Source organism: Mus caroli, chromosome 10 (genome assembly GCF_900094665.2).
Source record: "Mus caroli chromosome 10, CAROLI_EIJ_v1.1, whole genome shotgun sequence".
Taxonomy (NCBI): Eukaryota; Metazoa; Chordata; class Mammalia; order Rodentia; family Muridae; genus Mus; species Mus caroli.
The window spans coordinates 44,951,951-44,976,539 of NC_034579.1; the positions used below are offsets into that span (position 1 = coordinate 44,951,951).

Consider the following 24,589-nt stretch of genomic DNA (forward strand, 5'->3'; position numbering starts at 1 on the left):
CAAAAGCTCCTTCAACCCCAAATTTTCAGAAGCGAAAAAAAAAAAAAAAAAAAAAAAAAAAAAAAGAAAGAAAGAAAAAGAAAAAAAGAAATAAAGGAAAAGAAAAAAAGAGGGAATTTAGATTTTTTTCCAAAAAGAAGAGATTTTATTTTGTATAATACTAGAACAAACACATACGCCAGTGATGATTAATTTTATTTCTCAAGAAAGAGCTGTTACTCAAGGTTTGAGTAATTTGTCTCAAAGTGATAGAACTGGTCCCAGCAGCACAATTTTCTAGCCACACTTTCTGAGGCTTTTCTAGCTTCTGAAAAAGTAGATTGCTGACAGTTGTGCGTTCTCTAATTTGAAAATGTTTCTGGAGAGCTAATACATGGGACAATAATCGAGGGAGAATTCTGTTGTTCTATGACTTAAGAGAGGATACAGTGTTTAAATTCATTATATTTGTGTACCAGAAAATCAGGAAATACTAAGCTTGAAAGAAAACTGAAAGGATTAAAAGAATTCCTAATAAATATAGAGGAGTGGGCATTCAGAAGGCACAGTGTGCCTAGCAACATCTCCCAAGAATTACTGCCTTATTGAAATAGAAAGAAAAACATCTGTGCTGAGATTGTAGATTCTACAGGAACTACATGTAAATTCACCTTCTTTCACATGATCAGGTTGGCCATGGCAGCTCTATTGTATTCACACTGAATGCACTTCTGTGGGCAAACTGAGACCTTGGTTGCAATCTCCTTTCCGCAATTGTAAGTACTCGTCTGTCTCAAACACTGAATCCATACATTGCATATTGTGTCACTTTACTAGACACTTGTGAAGCTTCAATACCCCCAACTTTTAAAAATAAAATCTCAAGTTAATTGAACAAATAGATTCTCTATTTAAAAGAAGAATTCCTAAAGGAGGGGGTGGGGGAAGAACTGAGTAAACTCACCAAGCAAGAAACCCTGAGGAATTACCCATTTCAAAATGTTAATTGTTATGTGGAAGTGGCTTTTGAAGTTCAATTTAATTTCCTGGAAACCTCAAACAACTCTATTTCCCTACAGAAAATAATTAAGCATCAAGGATAATAGTGTGATTAGCAAGTAAGCATGGAATTTGCTCAGCAAATCAGAAATGGAAGATTCCTGTTCACAGGACCATACCACTCCTTGCCCCATCATATCAAAGCCAACATTAAGCAAGAATGGAGAAGTAGGCTGCATGCCAAAGGAGCAGTCTGGCATACACTTGGATTACAGACATTGCTTTATCTGCCTCATAAAAGGATTCTATCTCTTCTTCAGTGGTGGAGAGACTCTGATATCTATATGTCACAATTTATGTCCCCACAAAAAGCCTTGTCTCTTGGTATCTGACATGGCCTGAAGGTTCATGTATTTAGGGCTTGACTGCCACCATATGGGCTTTTGGAAAGTGGCTGTATCCTGACATCTCTGGTGTAATCAATGGATTAATCTCTTGGTAGTTTCATGAATTTGTGACATTACTGAGAAGTTGTGAAGATCAGGAGTTGAGATTTAGGTGAAAGGTGTGGGTCTTTGTGAGTCTCTCTCTCTCTCTCTCTCTCTCTCTCTCTCTCTCTCTCTCTCTCTCTCTCCCCCCTCTCTCTCCCCTCTCTCTGCTGCACCTTTCTATGAAGCCAAACAATGGGCATGTGCTCTACTATGCTCAATCTCCTACAATGCTCATTCTCCCATGATGTACTTCTTTTTTTTTTTTAATATTTTTATTACATATTTTCCTCAATTACATTTCCAATACTATCCCAAAAGTCCCCCATAGCACCCCCCACTTCCATACCCACCCATTCCCATTCTTTTGGCCCTGGCATTCCCCTATTTGATAAACGCATGAAACTCAAGAAGAATGAAGACCATGATGTACTTCTTATCCACAAGTACATGGAAATAGGGCCAGAATACCTTGGACAAAATTTTCTGCAACTACACACCAAAATCACATTTAAGAAAATGTTTGAAATTTGTTTCTCTCAGGTATTTCTCACTGCAACAACAACAAAACATAGAGTAGCACACACACACACACAGACACACACACACACACACACACACACACACACACCACAATACCAGGAATGAGGTCATGAAGTTATTATCCTTGACAATGTAATTCAGAAGCATTTAGAAATAGTTTGGGGGATGAATTTAGGAAAGAGTGAAGAAGGCAGTAAGAGAAACCCAGAATACTGATTTTAAAAAAATTATGAATAGTATGTTACTCTGACAAAAGTTACTTAAGGGAGCAAGGGTTTACTCTTAGCTCACAGTTTTCTGTAACATTTCATCATAGTAGGAAACTCACAATGACAGGAGTTTGAGGGACATAATAACAGAAAATCCTTAATGAGCCACATAAAGGAATGAATATATGAATTCAGTACAGCTCCCATCTATACTTATATAGTCTATGATGCTAACCACAAAATGCACTATGGTAGGACTTTCCTCCTCAATTAATGTAATCAAGACAACTGCCCTCAGGCATGCTCACAGATCCATCTCTTAATCGATTCTAGATCTTGTCATGTTAACAATTATGCTACCTATCATAGCTGGTGAGCAACACCTTCAGGAGATTTCAGGAAGGAATGAGGGTCCTATGGGTATTGTACCAGAGACCATGTAAGTTATAAACTGTCAAATAAGCTATTTACATTTTATCCATCCCCTAAGATGGAATGAATGAATAAACTGTAAGAAAATTAATTAATTAATTTGGCAAAGAAAATTTCCAGAAAGTTCACCCTTCAGGCTGTTACATAGTTATTACAATCTGTTTTTATAGTGCTAAGAGTGAGAATCAAAAGCTGAAAGCATTTCAGAAATATGAAACTTTGCAGTGTGATTAAATTGCCCAGTATAAAGTCATGACAAAGGACAATACTATTGATCAAAAAATTAAAACAACTGCAGAAAGCCAAGCACTGGAATACTTTGCTGTGAGAAAAGAGCAAAAATGCTTTGAGGATACCCCAAGAATCAATGACCAACCTATCACACTGCCAAGGATGAAAGTGTAGGCACATTCGAAAACCTCTTACAAGAGAGCACTGCTGCACAGGGCCTCTCTTGAGTTGCCCGGAGGTAGTCAAGTGTGCAAATGGATACTGCCATCTCATGAGCTGTCACTGGAGAGCTTATCAGTATTTATGTGATGCTGACTTTGGAAACATATAGAGTGCAAGTGTTAAGGGATCATAAGAGTCCCATTCAGACTGCAAGGAAAAGCCTTAAGAGGCCAGGAATTACATAGCAGTATCAGTTTCCAATGGATGCACCTTCTATGGAGGCAATGGACAGTACTATATGAGCGAGCTAAATATGAAATAGAAACCCCAAGATGTGAAAGATGTTAGAGAAACCAGCTGCCTGCCAAGAACAGGCCAAGGAGCAAAGGTTGGGGGGAGGTAAAAGTCAAGGCTACACATCGTATGAGGCTGCCCCATTGTAGTGTCTGACATCACTTATTTAGTCAAATGTTTTTAAATGAATTGTTGAAAATATGAAACAATAAAATCTAAGTTGAAATGTTGATTGCTTGAACAAACTCAAGTATGAAATCATATGTGTATGTATCTAACAGTATAATTTCTAAGTACTAAAGAATAAATGTCTCCAAATATAAATAAACATTGTTAAATTATATTAAAGCAAATGTCTAAGGTAAAAGTTAGCAAGTGGTTATTACAAGCTTCTTTTGTGGAAAGTTGAAAAGAAAAATGTCTCACAACCATACATCATCTTAGACAATATTTATAAAACAACATCTTTTTAGGATTCCTTTGGACTATGGGGTGATATGTATAAATGTTCTTTATGCTCAGGTTTAAAGGATGAGTTGTCCCTTCAGAGACTTGCTGACAGACCAACACTATCTTCTATGAGTGATATAATATCCAATCCCCAGCTGTTTTCTGACAAGTGTCCTCATTATTTTGCATAACTTAGATGTAACTATCAACTGTCAACCCAACCTGCCAATTATAAATACAGGAAAACTTATTTAAAAATTATAAAAATCCACCTAATTCAGAAAATTATTTACCTACCTAGAAAGGTTTGTCTTGTTAAGCATAGTTACTTAGAGGGAACAAGAAAAGAAGAAAGGAAAGGCCTATGCCATAAAGCTATGAGATTTGTAGAAAATACTGAGAAATAAATTCAACCAGAAATGTAAAAAAAATAACACTACAAATTCTCAAGTACTGTAGGAAAGAAACTAAAGAAAAAAAATAGGAAAAATGTCACAAGTCCATGAAAAAGTTAAGTCATCTTCAACCACAGAAACCTCATCATTGGCATCAGGATTTAAAGTATTTATCCTCTTCCAATTCTGATATGAGAAAAATATGGAGAATTATTCACCCAAGAAAATTGTCTTCTCAGTGCTTGCATTTATGTGGCAGCACACCTGTCTAAAAATCTAGCATTTGAAGAAAACAAAACTTAGACCAGATCTTAAAATGATATTAATGTGGAATTAAAAGAAGACAAAGAATTTGAAAAGAACCAGAGATGAGTGAAACAGATAAAAAAAATCTAGACCTAGCTTAAAATTGCTTATATTTTTTATAATATTAGAATTTAGTCTATTTCTACTTTCATGTAAAAAAAACAAAAAGGAACTCATGACTGCCTCTGACATTTTTGAAAACCAATCATTTAAAAACTCAATGGCTATTATATAATTGTGGCACATCACTTTAATCCTGTCACTTGAGAGGCTGGTGAATCTCCAAGTTAGAGGCCAGCCTGATGTACCTAGTGACCTAATGAGATATGGGACACTCAAGCCTACTTAGTGAGACCTTGTCTCAGAAAAGAAGAAACCATAAGACAAATTAATTAATTAACAAATGTAAGTATTTGCAACAGTCAGAAAACTTTTCTAATAAAAATCTGTTATAAATGCTTTAAATAAACATATAATTTTCTATATATAACATCATATGTAGTTCATTTTATTTTCCAAATGATCTACTTATTCCATGTGGTATAATTTTTGAGAGAATTTGGCTGCTTATCACTCATTTCTTCTTAACAGCCTCTATGCTCATTCCTCAAGAATCAATCACCTCTTTAAATAGATAAATAATAGTACCTCAGAGTAGTCGTAGGAAGCAAAGTCTTAGGACCATGCCAGTCTCTTCACCTTAAAGAAGAGTCCTGAAATGTTGCCTAAGACAACTCCTTGTTGAAGTACTCACCAAAACCATAAAACAGGTCCTCTTGACCATCTCAAACAATTTTGCATATTAGAATGTTTGAAACTTTCTCGATTCATTATAAATGGCCAAAACACAGTCACTAGCACACTTTGAGCACTGAATAAAACTACTTTGTCACGTACCACAGAGAAACAAACATTAAACCATGGACAAAAGCAAGCACAGCCTTTCAGAAATAGTCTGTGTGTATAGGTTCTTGTGAAGAAATAGAAAGCCTTAAGCTACCTGTATCAGCATGAATTATTTGATTATTCTTTTGTTTTGATTCCTACTTATATTCTGGATATTGAGAAGAACAATTAAAGTGCTGATAGAAAAGAAGCAGAAACTATGGACCTTCTCTTCCATAAAACTAATCAACCAGAAAGAAATTGGTTCTGTTACTCAAGAAAGCATTTTCTGGTTGTTTGTAATAGATTCTGGTGCATTCCAAAAAGGCTATCAAGAGTAATTTAAAGCATTAGATTACCTTAATGTTTAGACACAGTTTTAAGAAATTGAGCAAAAAGTTCATGAGTGATAGCAAACAGTAGATTATTCCACATATACATACTAAATCACCAACATAACTTCAATTAGAATAAAACTTTACAGACAAAAATGTGAAGGTCTATGAATTTTTCTGTTAATTCCAACACCCTTGAAGCTTAACAGATGGAAAGTAATAAACATTCTCCAGAAAGGAGATTTAATTATACCTCCTAATTTATGACTACCATAAGATTAGAACCTACACTATTAAACTCACAATACAAGCTCTTGAGTTCATGTATAATTATAACCATTTCACGGAAATATTTTAAATTTGATTTTAAATATTTAACTAATTTTTAAGAATTGACACAAATTATATTCATAATGATGTATATAATCATTAATTACACAAAGAGATATAAGCTGGATGTTTCACATACTAGAGCTGTCTTAGACCAAGGCATAAAATACTTAGAATTCCCTGCAGATAATTTACTATATCCTTAAAGAAGGAAATAATACTTGTAAGTTGTCTTTCAATGCACTTTCCTTCAGACTAACTAATATTCTTCCTAGCTTAACCACCTCATCTTGTAACCGACTAAATGAAACAGCCCTTACTTCATGTCAGAATTTTGCTCCATAAGAACCTTCATGATGGGTTGTTTTCTGTGCTAATGTGAATGAAGCACAGGGTACCCAGACATTTGGTCAAACATTCTGGAACTGGCTATGATGATGCCTCTTTATAAGGTTCACTTTTTAATAATAATGAGGAAAGCAGATAGCTCTCCCTAAGTAGCTCCTCTTTCTCCAGGGATCATGACTAATGCAATCTGCAGTCTCATATGAAGAATGTTTTTTCAGTATTGGAGTTTAAATCCCTTGAGTACACTAGGTAGGTAAGTACTCTACCACTGATACATATCCCAGTCACCTAGTTTGTTAAAGATTTCAGTGATAAAAATACAAGAATGGGTCCTTCATTCATTTCAGCAGAATATTCAAAAGTCCATCTTTGCTAGGAACATGACAAAAGAAAAAAACATATCACTTGGCAGCGTGTTGCCTCAGTTTTAGTGGCTTTCCAGGATCTACACAGGTGTTCAAACCATATAACCCAGATAGTAAAGCACTACACAATCAGAGTGGTATTTATGTCACCATAGAGCCTGTCTATTAACTCTCATGAAGTTTTCCTTTTAATTCATATCTAAGTTCTTCCATTTTAATTCTTCCTCAGTTTTTCATCCTCTTCCATATATGTGTTTGTCAGGCCCCAACAAAAGTCTCATTTACTGTAAAAATGCAAAAGCAAAATAACTTCCTTCTAAGGAGACTCTGATATACTTACCATGTTAATGGCATGTAATATTCATATCCCTTTTCTCTTTAATTTTACAGCAACAAATCAGTCTTTGAATCCTAGTTCTTAACTGCCTGACCCTGTTTGTTGAATGAATAGATGTGACAAAAACTTTAAGCACAGGGAAAAGGAAGGCAAGCACAGTATGAAGAGAGCTACAAAATTAATAACCTGTAAGAATGTTCTGTGAAAGAAAAGATGGGGAAAAAAAGAACACAAATGTCAAGGGAGCTAAAGCAATCCATTCTTTTCCCTTGGAACTGATGCAAAGCAAAGGGAGGCAGAGATTACACTGAGAGAATGACATAATACAGGAAACACATCACGAGCCCAGCCTAAAATCTGCCAGACCACAAGCAGGCTGCTTAACTGTCCCAGTGGATTCATCCCTAAATTTAGACCACTAGTATTGGTCTCTGAAGTCTACTCAGTTCATGTAATTTAGGGTCCTACAGTTTTCATTTATCCTGAAAATCCCTGTTTCATTTCTTCATTCTAGGGAAGAAAGGGCCCAAATATGTGAGGAGCTGATATATTGTTCATACAAAGGCAGATGATTTAGTAAGTAAAAAAGAAAGATCAAAAAAGCCGACATCCCAGGAACTAAATGTCTATGAATGAGCTAGAACTTCAAAAGTAGAAGTTTTCTTCACTATCTGCTTTGTTTATTTTACAGTTTATAGCAAGAAATATCCCCAGAGCATAGAAGATAGACAAGCTAGAGTTGGAAATGGAAAATAGAGGCAATGCCTTCCAAATGCTCCCCTAATTCAATGAAGGGAAGGTAACCAACGGATTTAAAAGAAGGTTGGAAAATGTAAAACATTTTTTTGTTTGTTTTTAATGATTGGTAAAAATATGTCAATATAACATCATTAACAGCGTATTTAAAATAATCACATATGCTCAAAGATTTTCACTAAAAAAATTGTTTTAAAAAGACAAATTTGCAAAACACTGAGGTATGTAGCAATAAATCCAGAAATTGTGTCATTTACTTTCTGTCCTTTGTCAGCCACCAGTTGCTATCAGTGCGAAACACTCAGTATTCCCCTAGCCACCCAGTATCCATTGTAACTGAGCATCTCGGTCACATACTGAACTGATAAATCTAACAAACTCATCCTAACTACACAGTATAATCCAGAATATGCTCATCTTAAAACAAGGCCATGGGAGACAGCAAACAAGACAACTTAGTCAAAAAGAATGACTGATAAAATTACATGCACCAGTAAGGCACACATCTGAAAGACAAAACCTCAGAGAATTTTTCAGATTTTCACCCGTGGTCCCACTGGCTAGGAAACTAGCTCTCTACAAAATATAGAAGAGACTGTTCTGTTTTAATTGGAGAATAAATGGTTTACATTGATCAATAAAAATAACACAAGACCAAAATTTTATTTGAACACCACCATCACTGAGAAAATCTTCAATGTTCAAATAGAAAGCTAAAATAAAATCTAAAAAGTAAAACATTTCAGGAAGGTTTTATGAGTCCTCCCTAAGCACTTACTCAGATTGCTAAAATTGATTTTTATCAGATTAGCTAATTGTTTGGTGTAATAGATGTGAGCCAAAAGGCAAATAAGCTTCTCTGTTTATATATCAGTGAGAAGACCAAGTGAGCCTTAGGAAGCCTGAATAATAAATAGGAAGTAGGCTGGGGGAAAAAAAGCTGGTGACTTTGGGGATCCATCCTATCTGCTAATGGTTTTATTTTACCTAATTCAGATTTTTCAAAACAATTTCCAAGACTGCATACAATTAAAATGTTGGATAGTTACAAACAGCAATTGAGGTTTCTACATTTCTCTGGGTATATCCAAGGAATTGGCAACCTCAAGTAGGCAATTCCAGGTAACATGAGACTGGTGCAATGAATGAGCCCATAAGAGGCTAACAGACACAATCTAGATTTTTGTCTTGGGACTCACCACACCTGAGAATTTCCAATGCAAAACAAGAAGTTGTTCCTGTAGAACTGGAGTGGGCCAGAGAAAACTTTCGTGACTAAGGTGTTAAACAGATTGCAAATGTTGCCGTAAGACCAATGTCAATATCTCAAAGAGAGCACAAAAGGGACCAATATCTGTTACTGTTACTGTCATGAAACTACAGAAAGAAAAGATTCCTTTGCTATCTATAGTCTCCCTACCATAAGCAAGGTTGGTTTTTAACAAAACAAACAAACAGTGACCACATCAAAACTAGCAAAGAGAAGTCAAGCCTGTTTGCTTGCCTCATTTTATTTTACAACAAAGGAATGATTTATCCTGGAAACTTACCCTTTATGTGCTCTATATACTCAAAGAATTTGAAATGCTCTTTGATTTTGGAGATGAGTGAGACCTGTAATTCCATTTATTAAGTCAACTCTTAAAAATATTTCTTTATTGAAACTTGGTCCTAAACCTAGGTTCACAGTACACGAAGAAGATCTAAGGAAGACTTATTTAACCTACATTAAATCTTGATAATGCATTAATGAGTCTTTTAAAGGGATAATTTTAATTCCCCAATCTTCAACCATAAAGACTATATAGTGCTAATCTGCCTTGCCCTTTCAATTAAACTTGTTAAGGGCTTTCTATTTAGTCAGCACCATGAATGGGCCATTAAAATTCTTGTTCGGTAAGAGTTGTGCTCAGTGCTCTGTTGTTTTAAATTCCATTAAATCCAAATGGTCTTTATCGCCCCATGACCACTGTGACTTCAATCAGCCAATTTAATTACCTTACACAATTGTCAGCAGAAGCAGCAAAGAAAAACAGGAAGCCGTGTGATGTTATCAGATGTAAGTCTACCTCTCCCTTGTTTAATCTAGAGTCTTCAATATGCATCTACTTCCTTCCTTTTGGAAGACTTTTGACCTTCCCTTTTCTGCTAAGATTGAGACTTTAATATTCATTCATTAGAAGTGTACTTCTAATACTTGGATAAGTGGACTACAAAATGAAAACCCTTAGAAAACAAAAGTCAACTACTCAAATATAAAGCATGCAACAATTATATCCCAACACATGCTACCATGATAGCAAAAAGATCTGTGTACCTCAAGGAGTATGCATGCAGCAGAAATGTTTTAAGTCTAATACATTTCAAAGACAGTAGACTATATTGGACTCCTTGTGTAAAAATGGGTATTATATTTTTTGAGAAATGTATAGAAATGAGGCTACAGGAGCAGAGTAAATCCTCAATCCAGCAATTCATTTATCTATGTAAATGTGAGGTTTTAACCACAAATGAGAAAACCATTTTATCAGAAATTACGATAACTAAATACCATAAAAGACCACATTATCTTATCAGAGACAATACCTTATAATCTGGGAGCTATTAAAAAACTGATAATCTATGCCACATCCTCATTCATCTATACCAATGATTCTGAACCTGTTGGTTGTGACCTCTTTGGCAAACCTCTATCCTTAAAAATATTTACAATTCCTAATAGTAGCAAAATTACAATTATGAAGTAGCAATGAAAATAATTTTATGGTTGTGGGTCACCACAACATGAAGAAGTGTATTAAAGGGCTGCATCATTAGTGAGGTTGAGGAGTACCAGCCTATAGCATTTTCCCCTTCCTGTGAAGCAATTGGCATTAACATTCCTAGCAGAATAAATGTTGAAACAGTGTCATTTGAGCACTGGGGACTGAACACACTTGTGCTGATCACTTAAAATGAACCAAAAAGCCAAACTTCTCTGAAGAAATGCCCATTGATAAATAAACGTGTTCACTTCTTAACGACAACCTTACAAAGCCAGAAAACACATTGCGTTCCACGTGACTGGGTGGAGAGCTATTTCTAGAGGACGGAAAGATCATTTTTCAAAGTCATTTTTCTGAAATGATCGTGCCTCCCTTGATGGATCATATCAAGTTATTCTTTGAGGCTTTAAAACTAAGCCAGAACGGATCAGAAAAACGGATCTTTATAAAAAGTCGTGCCTGTTGTTGGTGATCCTTGCAAAGATTTCCCTCTCCTGCCATCCAGAGCTCAGATGAGCAAATTTTATCTTTTGCAGAGATACTGGCTGCTATCACTCCCATCTCCTCTCTCAAGAGTCAGTCCTCAAGCTCCCAGACATAAGGCCACTCCTCCTTCCCTCCCACTTTACCTCCCAAAGGAAGAAAAATCTCTTTCAAAGAACTTGTGGAAAGTGGCAGCTTCCCAGCTCCCAGTCACTGCACTCAGTTCCTCGATGGTGAAGTACATCTGTCACAAAGCATTGTCTCTGGGAGCACATGAGGTTTTTCCACAAGAACCGGCTTTGTTCCTTCCGGTGTGTGTTTTAGTGGACTGTCCCTGGTCTCCTGTCTTCTCCTAGGGCTTGTGCTTTAGGTATACAAAGGTGGAGCTGCAGCGGACTGAGGTATAGTGCCCAGAAAAATACCAGCGCATCTGGCAAAGAAGACCTAAACTAGAAAACTTTTGAACAAAACCATTCTGCCAACTGGCTTAAAGAAAAATAAAAGGTCAAAAGAAAATGTAGTAAAAACTGTGACAGCATTTCCTAGGAGCATGGAAAAGGAAGGTCTAAAAGGTACTGTTCGGTTTCAAAGTTTTGGTTAATGTCTGTGCTCCCGGTGCCCTAAATTGCAATTGAGATTAAGACTTTGAATAATAATCGGACCTCAAGATCAGAGATAGTAATCCTTTGGGCGGTGATGCCAATAAAGAGGATGCTCAAACAAGCCACACAGCCCAGAGTACGGAGGCTAACCAGAGCAGAAATGAAGCCTGTTTGCAATTTGTGCGTTCGTAGGGAGTGGGGGTGGGGTGGGGGAACACTGCAGAGCAGAGCAGAAGCATCCAAAAGAAGACCAGCTGAAGAAATGTCTTAGGCAATGCTGTTGCTCCTGAGTCTCATTCTAAGGGCAACACCCACTTGGGCATCTCCTTGGACCACTTTCAGATGCAGCTGAATAAGAACAAAGATGTCTCATTTCCATATGGCTAGGCACTGGAGTGTGGCAAGGTCTGGAGAAACGCCTGGAGGCAGTGGTGGGCTTTGAACCCAACAGGAAAGGTTGCAGATGTCTGACCTGACCTGGGCTGTGGGCCTGACTTTCTGGAGCACAATTTACCCCTGGAAAACAATTTTGCCCTCCACCACAACCCACCCCACACCCACTGAAGAAGCCCAGTTGTTTCTCAAAATCCGAGGTGGTGAAACTGAGACTCAAGACAAAAGGCCTCTAATTCCACTAGCCAATAGGTAACATGTAGCCAACACTTGAGTAGACTTTCTTACTAACCCATGTGGCCTTACAGCTTTGGGAATGTGCCCAAGGGTCTGTGCTGCAAAGTAAATTGCCTAGCAGCTACTTTCAGAGTGCACAACCTGCCCAAAGTCTGGCCTGGGGTAAGAAAAGGGGGCCATGCAGCTGCAAAGTTTTCTTGAGTATCTGAGCTTCACTGTAGCCTAGACTCAGATTGCATCAACATTCCCACCACGCCCATCACAAGCCCCGCCCACACCTCCCCTCCCCAGAGAGGAAAAGCCACAGGGAGAGGAAAAGCCACAGGGAGAAAGAGAGTGAGAGGATGGCCTAGAGAAGGCAGAAGTTAATAGGCAGGGAAAGGAAGAAACTCCGGGGTCAGAGACACCCTGGGATGTGGGAAAGCCTAGCTTACCAGAAGGTGAAAGGAAGAGAAAGGGTAGATCTATTGGCTTCGGGGAGAATACCACATAGTTTATGAGGGTGAATTTTCATCATCATTTGAGGGGAAGAAGAGGTGGGATGGCTTCAAGCCAGCTTCATGGTTGCCATAGCACCAGAAGCCTGGCAGCCCCAAGCCTTTCTCCAGGATAGACTGTTGAGCCTCACTCTAGGCTGCCTGTTGGGAGACACCTGAGGCAAGGCTGTGGCTTTCACCCACACCCAGCTGTCCACCACAGCCAAGGACAGCTGCTCAACAATTTTAATGCTTTCCTCCCAGGGCAGGAGGGCATAAATGTCTGAACTTTATAGAATGAAAGTTTAAAATAAACATTTTTAAGAGGTGCTTATAGCCATTTAATGAACCATCCAATCCACTCAGTACATTTTTACCCCAGTATAAAATAAAACTCCCACCACGGCATGAAAATAGTCTCAACAGGCAAATGTTCCAGTGATTACAACTGTTCACAAACATTCCTGGCAAGTCAGGTCAGATTTAGAGAAAATGGATCTCCAAGTGGAAGACATTTGATGCTAATGTAGAAAACAAAACAAACAAGCAAACAAAAACAGATCATCTACTAAGTAGGATGTTTGTCGAGGGTGTCAAGGGACTGGTGAGGAGATCTTTGCCTAGTGTCCTGTTTCTTAAGAACATTCTTAGAGTTTGTCTAGAAAAAAGTGTGTGTGTGAGTGTGTGTGTGTGTGTGTGTGTGTGTGTGTGTGCGCGCGCTTGCGCGCATGTGCGAGCATGTGTTCTTTGGAAAGCTGCTACACTGCCACAGATGCCAAGATTTCTTTTTAATATGAAGATATGAAATGATCAGCAAATGTAACAATCTAATGATTCAGCAATTATTGTGCTTCAAGACCAGAGCAGCAATAATTAAATCTTGAGAGTATTAGTGGCAGTTTTCAGATACCACTTCCCCCAATCACGTACATTCTTACTGATACACAGAAGAAGATATACAAGATCACTTATGTACTTTGAATCACTCAAAATAATGTGTGTGTTGGAGAGAAGAGTTAAAATTCCATAGTGTAGTACTTCCCATATTAGTGGCCAAATTGCTGTAGCACACATACTTCACACACAGTTCCCAGGAATATAAGGACTTCTTTAATCCTGTCTAAAGAAGCAAGCATTCCTGTGGATGCTTGTTGCTAAGAGCAACATGCTTAAGTACCATCTAAAGGCAGAAGAAAGCAGGAAAATACTCCAGGTAGAATCTAGCTATATTCTATTGTCTCTTGTTATTACCAGTCATATTACCTTTTCATATACATGGAAGAACATTCCTATTTTATTTCCACAAAGGTTGGGGGTGACAGTGAATTTTATCACTAAAGAAAGATCACTTGGGAAAAAATAAGAGATACTGCAAGTGTTACAGAAGGGGCAGGCAACCTCTGCTATACATCAAACAGAATGACTTAATGTGTCTAATTTTATTTCGAAGACGCATACTCTGTATTACATGCTTCCTACCCTCTCTGGCTTAAATTCCCTTAGAACTGACAGAGGCAGCACAGAGTGGGAGCTTCTGCCCTGTTGACTCTTTCCCAATGCCCCTCTTTAGGGAACTTCCCCTAATGAGTTCTGTTCTTACTAAATATCCCAGTTGGTCATCCTGAGCAGCCAAGCATTTCCTACACTTCAATTCCTTCAAGCAAACCACAGGACCAGGGAATATACTGGAAACTCACGTTTAGATTTTCCTTCAAGGGAAAAAGAAGCCCATATTCTTGGGAAAGCTATAAATCCTTCTCAAATGTGACTATCTGGGGTCTTTTATCCATGTCAGAGTGAAACAAAGATGCACTTAGACCCACACACTCAACACCCCTCCTCCTCCTGCCTCCAGTTACTAGGTTCCTTATTTATTAAGCCCCGACTCTGTGCGGGGGCGGGGCGGGGGGGGGCGGAGAGCTGTGAAAGAACTCAGCAAGTTAAAAAACAAAACAAACAAGAAACCTGTCATGATTGCGCTATTTCGCTGCGCGCTGAGTGACACCTTCCCGTTACTAATAAAGCCTGAAATTATACAACAATATTTCTTAAAGCTCTGCATATCAGAAAGACTATCGAGGAGTGGGGGGGAAATAGATTAAACTGACCAATAAGCTTCTCTTACAAAAGAAAGCAAACCGACTGGTGCCTTAGGGTTCCAAGTGAGGACCTGGGCAGGTCCCGGCAGAAGCGGACACATGCAACTCAGGGAAGAGTTACCAGACATTAACTCTTCGGTAGCACAAGCTGCAGATTTGCCAGCCCTAGATCTCCTTTTGGTTCAGACCGCGGCACCCAGACAGCTGGAGGTTCCCAGGGAGACCAAAGCAGCCTAGGCTGGTCGGGGCCCCCCATCACTGCTATACCCGTGGCGGGCTACAGTGAGGTGATGCTTCCAGCTAGTAGTACCACGCACTGGCACCTCCTTCACCCTCCCGAGACCCAAAATAAAATGAAGATAGAGAGGATAAATGAAAGCAGGGGGCGGTCTTTAAAACCCGGGAGGGAGCGGGTCTGGAAGTGGAAAGCCCACGCCAGGCAGAGCGACCGCCTGTTTACATCCGGCGCCTCTGAGCCTACACCAGGCGACTGTGAGATGCGGGGAATCTTACCGAATCTTAACACATGTGTGGTTCCTTGCGAATATCCGATCCACAACAAGCAGAGCAGGACTTTAATGGAGCGACTGAAGACTAGATTACTTAGAACTGGGGAAATAATCTTCATGATGTTTCTGTGCCTGCGCGCGCGGCACCCACTTCCCCGATCTAGCGTTAGGCTCCGGGCTTGGACGAGAAGGAGGATGCGTGGAATAGTGGCCGCAAACACAATCACGGCATGGTCACAGAAAGAGGAAGGAGTCTCCGCTTCCCAAACCCATTAGCAGTCGCTGCATGTTCTTCACTCACTGCGCCAAGGAGCAAGCTTCCACTGCAAGGGATGGTGGGACATCCATGTTAGTCTGGGAGCATCCGGGAAAAATCCAGCAAGCACAATGTCCAGCCGCGCGAGCCTGGGAGAGCACAAGAAGAGGAAAATCAAAAGGAAGTCCAGCCCTGCAAGGACTAGGTATCTAAAGCCAGCCACAGTCCCAACACAAAGGGAGCTTTGCTAGCAAGGGTTTCACCAGGCCCTTATTCCACTGCACTGCTGCACAGCTTCTGACGTTAGGCCAAGATAAAGTGAGAAAAATTGAGATAGCTGCTTCCTGCCACTGAGCTTCCCAATATATATTATGCAACCGTTCTGATAGCCCGCCTTGAGTAGCAAAGAAGGAAGATTTATTACATGATTCGGTGAAAATTGCTTTGATTTTTAGTAAGAGCCTACAGAAGTGCCTGGTGTATGCAAACAGACTTCATACAATCAGCAGATTAATTTTAATAATTGACTAGCTAAGTCAAAGTCACTTTGCCTAGGAGTTGTATTTCAAAAAAGAAAATGCTCTAAAACAGAGGACTGTGCTGTCAATCTAACTTGAGGTTCAGCTGCGGAAGAGTTGTACTTTTAAATGTTGAGTAGAAAAGAATAAATACACAGTGGGATGCAATTGGAGAGAGAGCGGAATGTGGTCTTTAAATTTGAGTGGAACATTTCTTGATTAGTGAAGAAAAATTTCTCCTGGTGGATTTTTAGGGGGGAATGAGGGAATATCTCACCTAAGACAATCTTATACTAGGCAATGGTGTTTTAGCTGCAGTAACATATTCCAAAGGCTTTGAGCTCACATTTTCTCCTTTTTAAAGTTTATTTTTTTCCTTAAAAAATGCAATATCAGATCAAAGTTTTGTCTAGAAAAATTCTCATCATTGGCTAGTTTTCTGATGAGAATTTTTAAATTCACTTCCTCTCTTGACTCACAAGTAGCAATCTATACAATAGAAAATTATAGAAATACACATTTCTTTTAATATGACTTTTTTGAATAGGCAATATACTGCCCAAGGATTATGGTTATCCCCAAATCCACTACTACCATTTACAATAGTAGGAAGAGATAATGAGGAAAGGGGTAACTACATCATTGATGACACTATAACCTTATTAAGAAGTGCAAAGGGCAAACTGTTGAACATGTATTTTACTATTAATCTCTGTTCATTATTAACAAATAGAGCATAAGTTAGATCTTATAAAATTTTACAAGTTCATCATATTGAAGACTATCTAATTTTAAAAGAGTGGTATGAATACTATTTAAGTTTCTATATTACTATGGTTATATTTTCTCTACATAGTAAGAAGACACCACAATGTATTCATTTCATCATAACAAGGCTTTTACTATATATATTTACTTAACACATTATCAGAAAATGCTGATTGAGAAAGTATACACTTTCAAATGCACTAACAGACATTGATTTTTTAAAAGATGGAGGCATAACTGCAGTGTCAAAAATAAGTATCATGAAAAGCTAGTTCTGCAGTCCAGCAAGCAATCCCATCAAACACTTCCACTATTTGAGCACTTTAAAAGGAACACCTCGCGCTGAGACCAAGGGTATCTAGCGACTCCTTCAGTCCATGTTTGAAACATCACTTATAAAACATGCTGAAGCCCAACATATCCTGTCTTGTATTTGCTGTCTCATTTTCCCCATTCTATTTGTTCATTTTACTTCTTCACTCTAGTAGAGATAATAACAACAGCCAGGGGAAAATACATATTCTTGGTTGCTTTCATTTCCCGCTATAATTGATATCTACTATCTGAAAAGAGCATGTTCTGCTGTAATCAAATTTCTGCAATTTTTGCAGTGTAGCTAGCATTTCATGGAGCCACAGTAAGCACTCCACAATTTCTTCTTCATGCATTCTTTTAACATGACAGTATTTGTCATAGCAGTTGTCATGAGCCTACTTACAACTAGCACTGCCAGGTACTTATGTGGCATCATTGTTGGTTATCTAGTAGGAAAGTAAAAGAAAAGCCCTGGGTTCATGAAATTCATGCAAAATAAACTTTACAAAGATCTAATATAAAATTTTCCCTAGTACTAAGTTATCTTCAAAGAACCAACATTACACATCTCTTAAATTGGGTTCATTTATAGTCATTAACTAAGTTCAAAAGCTTTAACTTAACAGATACCAACTCCACCTGTCCAATGGAGCTTCTGTGATACCAGGGACTAACCTTTCTTCAGGACCTTGGACAGCACTTCAGACAAATTTATTCTCAGTTATTGAAAATAATAAAATGAATGGATAGCATGCCATTTGAAGTGACAGTGTGCATATTTCTATTACAGAGTCAAGTACTTTGAATCATTGCAGAACACACAGTCAAGAGATCAGCTTTGTGAAATGTGTTTTGTGTGTCTTTCAATGTGAGTCATGTGTTGTTTAACACATCTGAGACATACTAACAGTGATCTCTTTGCAGTCAGTATTACTACAAAAGCCACTGACATTCACTTGAGACCCTCCAGGGTGACTAAAGGATTCATTTTCACTTACAAAAAAAAAATCAGCATGAAAAAATTCTAAGATGCTAAAGCATGTTGTCAATATTCAGTGGCTTAAAACATTTCTTAAATGTACTATTAGTTATCACTTTTAATCACCCGCCTCCAGATTTCCATCTGTTAAGAGGGAAAACAAATTAATAGTCCTTTCTATTAAGCTTCACTCTTCAGATCAATAGCACCAACTCAGTAAATTTACCTTTCAAACACACACACACACACACACACACACACACACACACACACACACACCACACACACACAATGATCTAGCATTATAGAAGATGCTTAATTACTATATGGATATTTTGAAGTTATTGGAAGTATCTCCTCAATACTGACACTATCATCATAGTTCTGAGGATTAATAGTTCTTAATTTATATCTTACTAATCACATTTAATTATCTTAAAATTGTGTCAGCTCTATATTTGCTTACTTCTTAATAGAAAATTAAAAAAAAAATACTTGATTCAGGTTTTCAGTGATCATTAAAATGTGTGCTTTGTCCTATGCCTTCATTTGCTTTGCAGTTATTTCAACCACATGGCAATCCTTATTGCTAGGAGCTAAAGCTCCGAGGGTCCCAAGGTCAAAGAAGATATGAAAAACGGCAAACACACACATGTGTGCTCACACAGAGAAAAGCTATGTCTAGAATAAAACCTTAAAATATCAGGGAAGACTGATACGAAGAACTATCAAGCCTGCAATGAAAAATAAAGAAGGGAAATGTATATTGTGTCCATGCAAAGCTTGTTCCTACAACAACATCAACAGTGAGAAGGACCAAAGACATTAGCTCCATCTTTCACTACACTTCTGTATTACCTGACACTAATGACCTCTTCTTCTTGGGCCCTATTACTTTAGAAGCAATTTTAGTTTCCTAGTCTCCGGGTGAAAATGAATCTTATTCTAGTTAGCTGCCACCTGCTGGGGCATGAACAAATGTGTAATAATCCTTATAGCAGAACATTTAAAAGACAATTCCTATACGTTGGCTAGAGACAGCAAATGTGTATTCTAGAATAATCTAAATTTTAAAACCATCTCAAATGTTCTTCCACAGAAAATATGCAGTGCATTTAGATTTTCTCACACAAGTGAGAGGCTTCTGCTGACCCTCTCACTGTGGTCCTGCTGTTATGGGACATTTAAGAAACCTCACTGTATAGTAACACCTAAGGTGTTATTCCATGCAAGTGGCCTATTGTGTTGAAGCTTAGCTAAAAAAACAGCCTACTCAATCATGACATTAAAGGGGAAACAGAATGAAGTCCAAGACAGAGATCAGTTGAAACCACACTGTTGCATACACATCTATGACTTCTGTTATTCCTTGGGATTCTAAACACATTACCAAATGTGGTATTAACATTCTGCTACGTTGGTGGCTAATGATATTTTTAATTTTAATTACCATTTAGATGCTGAAAGTGTATCTTAATTAAGAAATTGAACCAAAGAGACTTGTGTCGGTAAAGATCCTTTTAAAAAATCCAGCATGTGCAATCTTCAGTGGATTTAAATTTAAAAAAAAATAGATATTTTACTATTTAGTCATATTCTGTCTTTTCCTCCCCTGTGCATTTCAATTCTTTAACTCCTAAGTTTCTAAGGACATTGAGAGCTCATAAGCTTACTTGATTATTGCAGGAGTCTATTCTGCAAAGTTATAAAGTAAGGAAGTAAAACAAGACCAAATTAAAATGCAATTGCACATCTTCCAGCAACTAAACTGCAGACTTATTTAAATGAATTAGTCATATTCTTGTGAGATGAAAAAAATCAGTCCATAAGGTAATTTTGATGAGAGATACTTACAGTATGAAGATGAAGAAATGATAAACGGTAATCTGTTCGTTTCCTTACCAGAGGGTAGTTTCTAATATCCTCCAACCCCCAAATCCAAAATCATCTTAGAAGCATTAGTCCTGTTTGATTCTCTCTCTCTCTCTCTGTGTCTCTCTCTGTCTCTCTGTCTCTCTCTCTCTCTGCTACTACTGCTACAGACAACACACACACACACACACACACACACACACACACACACACACACCCTTCTGATACTCCTGAAGATAAAAATATGAGGAAATGTGGTTGGTTAAAAGTTCTGAATCTTTATGATCCACCTCAATGATGCAGTTAGTCCTTACCCCTGTGGGATGCCCTGAGAGTTTTTTTTTTTTTTTCTTCCAGAAGCTTTTAATACTGTCCTCAGTTAAAATAATCTCAACTTTCTCAGCCCAGAGTTATGAATCAGGGAGATAGTGGGACTGGTGGACGAAAGAGGGATGAGGAGTTGTTATGGCACAAAGATACACAGCTTTCCTGCGTCTCTTCGCCTTGAGCGTTGAGTCCCGGTAGCTGAGTACTCATCTGACAGATCGACTTATTCAAATATTTTACGTGGAGAACACCAGCGCGCCAGGAGCCAAATGAGCCACTTTCATCCTTGCGGGGCACTGGCTGTAGCAAGTGAGACAAAGCCCTCCAAGAGGCTGCATCCAGCAGGTGCCTGGAGCGCACGAACTCAGCCGGGCAGCGGTTCCCCTCTTCCTTTCCTGGCCGCGGCCAGCGCTCCTCGCGGGTCCGCAGTGCCTCCGGACCCACAGCGAACGCCCTGGGATTGAGCTCCAGGGAGGGTCCACCGCTGGAGAGTGCTTACCTGCCGCTAGGGTGAAGAGGGAGGGTAGGGACTGGAGTAGTCCTCTCAGAGCTGCGGCAGGAGGAGGTTCAGCGGGAAGTCCCCGGCTCCCAGCCTCGGCCACGCAGCCGCCAGCGAGAGCGCAAGTGACGGCGGCGGAGACCGAGACCGCGGAGCCGCAGCGGTGGCGCTGGAGACAGACACGCCTCCTGGCGGGGGTTTCTCTCCTCTTGCTTTAAAGGCGCAGCGCTTCTTTCCCCGCTGCTGTTACTAGCTCCAGGGCACCCAGGCCCACCCAAGAGCGCGGTGCACTCTTTATTTCAAGAACTCCAGGGAGAAAATTCCGGGTGTTGACCACCTAGTGCTTCCGGAACCCTCGGCCCTGATTTCGTCTCCTGCTAGCAAGCACATCCACATCCAGGCATAGGGGAACAGGGACAGAGAAGCTCTGAATGATAATGGGTAAGGCAAAAGGGACAAGGATTGATTTTGCCTGCTCTGAGAAGCTACACTGGGTATAAGGACTCTTAGCCTCTGCTTCTGGGTGGCTGCTTTTTTGCTGCTCTGAAACCATGGCAACGAGACTTCTATGTTGCCAGCATCTGGGAAGCAGCTGGTTGTCTCCAAAGTGACCCTTTTGGTTCAACTACTGCATTTCCCATTCAGGTTGGTTGAGGATCATCTTGGTTTCTGCATCTTCTACTTCTATCCTGCTTCTCAAGCTAGATGGGTTTTGGTATCTCCTGGTGTCCATTAGCAAAAGAAATGGACTTTCAACATGAAGAGGCTGTCAGGAAATCTCAGCACAGGTCTAGCCCCTTAATATCAGATTTTGTTCTTCTGAACTCTGAGGGAATTTGAGGCCTGGCAAGCACAGAACCTGGAGTCCTAGCTGTCATGGTTGGGAAAATGAGCATCTAGAAGTACTTAAATATGAGATATTGAAAGACGTTTTTAAGGAAAAGTGGGAGGAGGAGGGTGCCTAAGTCCTAGGGTCTTCCCAAGGGTTTCTTCTGGAATCAGGGGTGGGGACAGGAGGCAGAGAGCACACTAGACTCCTCAGGCTTCTCTGGAGGAGCGATTAGCTTCTGCAAACAATCCAGGATTTGCTCTCCTCTGGGTCAGAAAAGTCAACATGTATTCAATACCTTTGCTACTTTATCCTCAGCCCTGCAATATTAACTAGAGTGGAGACTTAGCAGTTCCCCCCAGAGTACATTGGTGAGCTACTATTCTCGAGGAGGTTTAAGAGAGGCCAAGCTTGAACAGGCTCGGCATATCAGCCCAGGAGACAAATTTCAAAGGGATTGTAATAGGAAGCAGGCCAGGTGGAATTCCTAAACTCAGTGGAGCCTAGAGGCAACTGCAGTCCCAGGAGCACTCCAGTCTAATTCTGAAGGGCTGGAAGCAGAGGCTTCTGTTCACCCTACAGCAGACCAACAGGCTGCAGAGAAGCGTTTGTTCTTTTGCTGTATTTTGTTTGTTGTTTGTTTTTGTTTTACCTGCAGCCATTGCTATCCCAGAAGAGTAAAAACTTTCCTGAAACTGTCTCTGTATTGCCACACATTCTAGGCTAACATCTGACTCAGTCCTAGCCAAATCTTCACTCTTTACTACTTTGTTCACCATCCTAGGCTCTCTACACCTTATCACACATACACCACACATTTACTGTGCTTAGCTGCCTCTGGGAGACATGGGCTTAAGTTAAGAGATGAGTTGGTGGCATGGAGTGTCCGTTTGTGGTTTATAGATCCCAGGAATGGCTAGAAGGTTCCTGTAATTAAGGCAACAGCAGCCTTGTTGTACGAAGAGAATAAATAGTCAATGACTGTATTGTGCATCCTGGACGGGACAGCACAGACGCGTGACCAGCTCCAGGCGCCTGGGCTCCAGCTGCTGTGACCTGCAGCCTAATAGGCCCTCCAAGAACAGCGCAGTTCTGGCCAGGCTCAGGAAAAATTGCTCCATTCAGCCTTATTGCCTGATGAGAGTAATGAAGACAACTTGTCTACTAGCCAAGGACACTCTCCATGTCATCTTAATATCCACACACCCCTTTTCAGCGAGAGAGACAAAACACCTGCCAGTAGATGCAATGGAAATCCCTAGGTGAAGGCATCCAGCTGCTTTATGGTGATTCTGAGAGTGTGGCGCAGGGAAGGTCTTATTATGCTGGGATCAACCTTCCCAGACTGCTGGACTCTGGCCCTTATTGTATCTGGGGAGGGAAAGCTTAAGGAAAATCTCTTTTAGTGTATGTTTGTTCTTAGGATCTAGTTATTGATTTCTTTTCCAAGACAAACTTCACACACTTATAAAGAACTATACAACTATAACAGGGCCTACCAAGGAAAAGGGGGGAGGGGAAAAGAGCTGAGAGAAGAGTGGTACAAATCCAAAGTACGAAATCAAAATGGAGACTGGCAAAAGAGACAGCATTATAGTGTGCATTTTTATTTAACCCTTCCAAGCCCTCTCAACTGCTACAGAGATATTTCTTATAATTTATTTAAAGATCTATGAGTTATACATCTAAAGATTTAGAGTCCTTCTGAGGAAACCATAAATATCTACACCCTCAGTCACCTTAAGGGCATGTTCTATATTTGAAAAAGTCACCCCATCCCTGAGTCTTCTACTGGAAACTGCTATACCCCTTCTTGACTATTCAAGGTGCTGGACTCTTGGGACCTTAATAGCTCCTGAGGCAACTGGGACCACCTTGAACTGTCCAACTCATTGTTGGGATTTGTTGTTTTCAGCTTTGTTTTGTTTTAACCTGTCTCTGTTGAGTTGGGTGCAGAAACAGCAAGTGCTACGTTGAATTGTCTGACTCAGTGCTATCATTTTACAAGTAGTAAATCCAAACTGACTGGAATAAGGGTGACTTGCTCAGGCTGTGGCAGAAACAAGACTGTCTTCTAGCTATGTACAGCTACACTGGAGCATCTTCAATACCTGAGTTTAAGTTTCAGACAAATGTGAAATTAGGATTAAAAGAAACCTCAATGGGATGGGGTATACACTAGCCAGAAAGTGCTTACCCAAAACTCACAAGACAATGGGTTTGATCTCTTGTGCCAGCCTCCCAAACCAAAAGCTCCTTCAAGAGCAGTTTTTGTTTTACAGCTCTTTTAAATGACTCAGCATATAAATACATTTCCATATGGCGTCAATTTTTTGCATACAATAAAAAAGATACATACACTCTTTGAAGCCTATAGGCTATCAGTAGACCCCAGATTAAGAATTGCTTGTCTAGTCAAATAATATCCCTTGACAAATGAGAAAATTTAAACAACAACAACAACAACAACAAAATATGTTTAGAACCAGAGTTGGTTAATGACACTTCCAAGACTAGAAACTAGCTATTCTGATTTCCACCTAATTCTATTACCTTGAAGTATGTGTGTGTGTATACACAAATTACATGTAGCTATTAATGACTTACAAAGGCCTAGTTAAATATTTCCTGAATAGATAGGACTTCTGTTTATTTCTGAATGCTGTTGGATATATTTGTTCATTATATACTATTTACTATGCACTATTCTAATGTTCTAAAAACAAATACAGTGAAGAATTTTTTTTTTTTTTTTTTTTTTTTTTTTTTTTTTTTGGGTTTTTTTTTTTTTTTTTTTTTCTTCGAGACAGGGTTTCTT

The 24,589-nt window shown here is 39.3% G+C and overlaps 1 protein-coding gene across 5 annotated transcripts in view; it reads right to left on the reverse strand.

Annotated features, from left to right (window-relative positions):
* Positions 1-21,202, reverse strand: part of Grik2 (glutamate ionotropic receptor kainate type subunit 2) — a 676,604-nt gene extending 655,402 nt beyond the window's left edge. For 3 of the 5 annotated variants that reach the window (XM_021173658.2, XM_021173659.2, XM_029482441.1), the window contains exons 1-2: positions 20,943-21,202; positions 15,413-15,813 (exon numbers count right to left, since the gene is read on the reverse strand). In XM_021173658.2, coding sequence (XP_021029317.1) covers positions 15,413-15,527 — 115 coding nt within the window. In that variant the 5' untranslated portion in view covers positions 15,528-15,813; positions 20,943-21,202. Of the gene's footprint in view, positions 1-15,412; positions 15,814-20,098; positions 20,240-20,942 lie in introns of those variants that run through there. The other 2 variants (XM_029482440.1, XM_029482442.1) reach the window with 2 other exon arrangements.
* Positions 21,203-24,589: the final 3,387 nt, after the last annotated feature.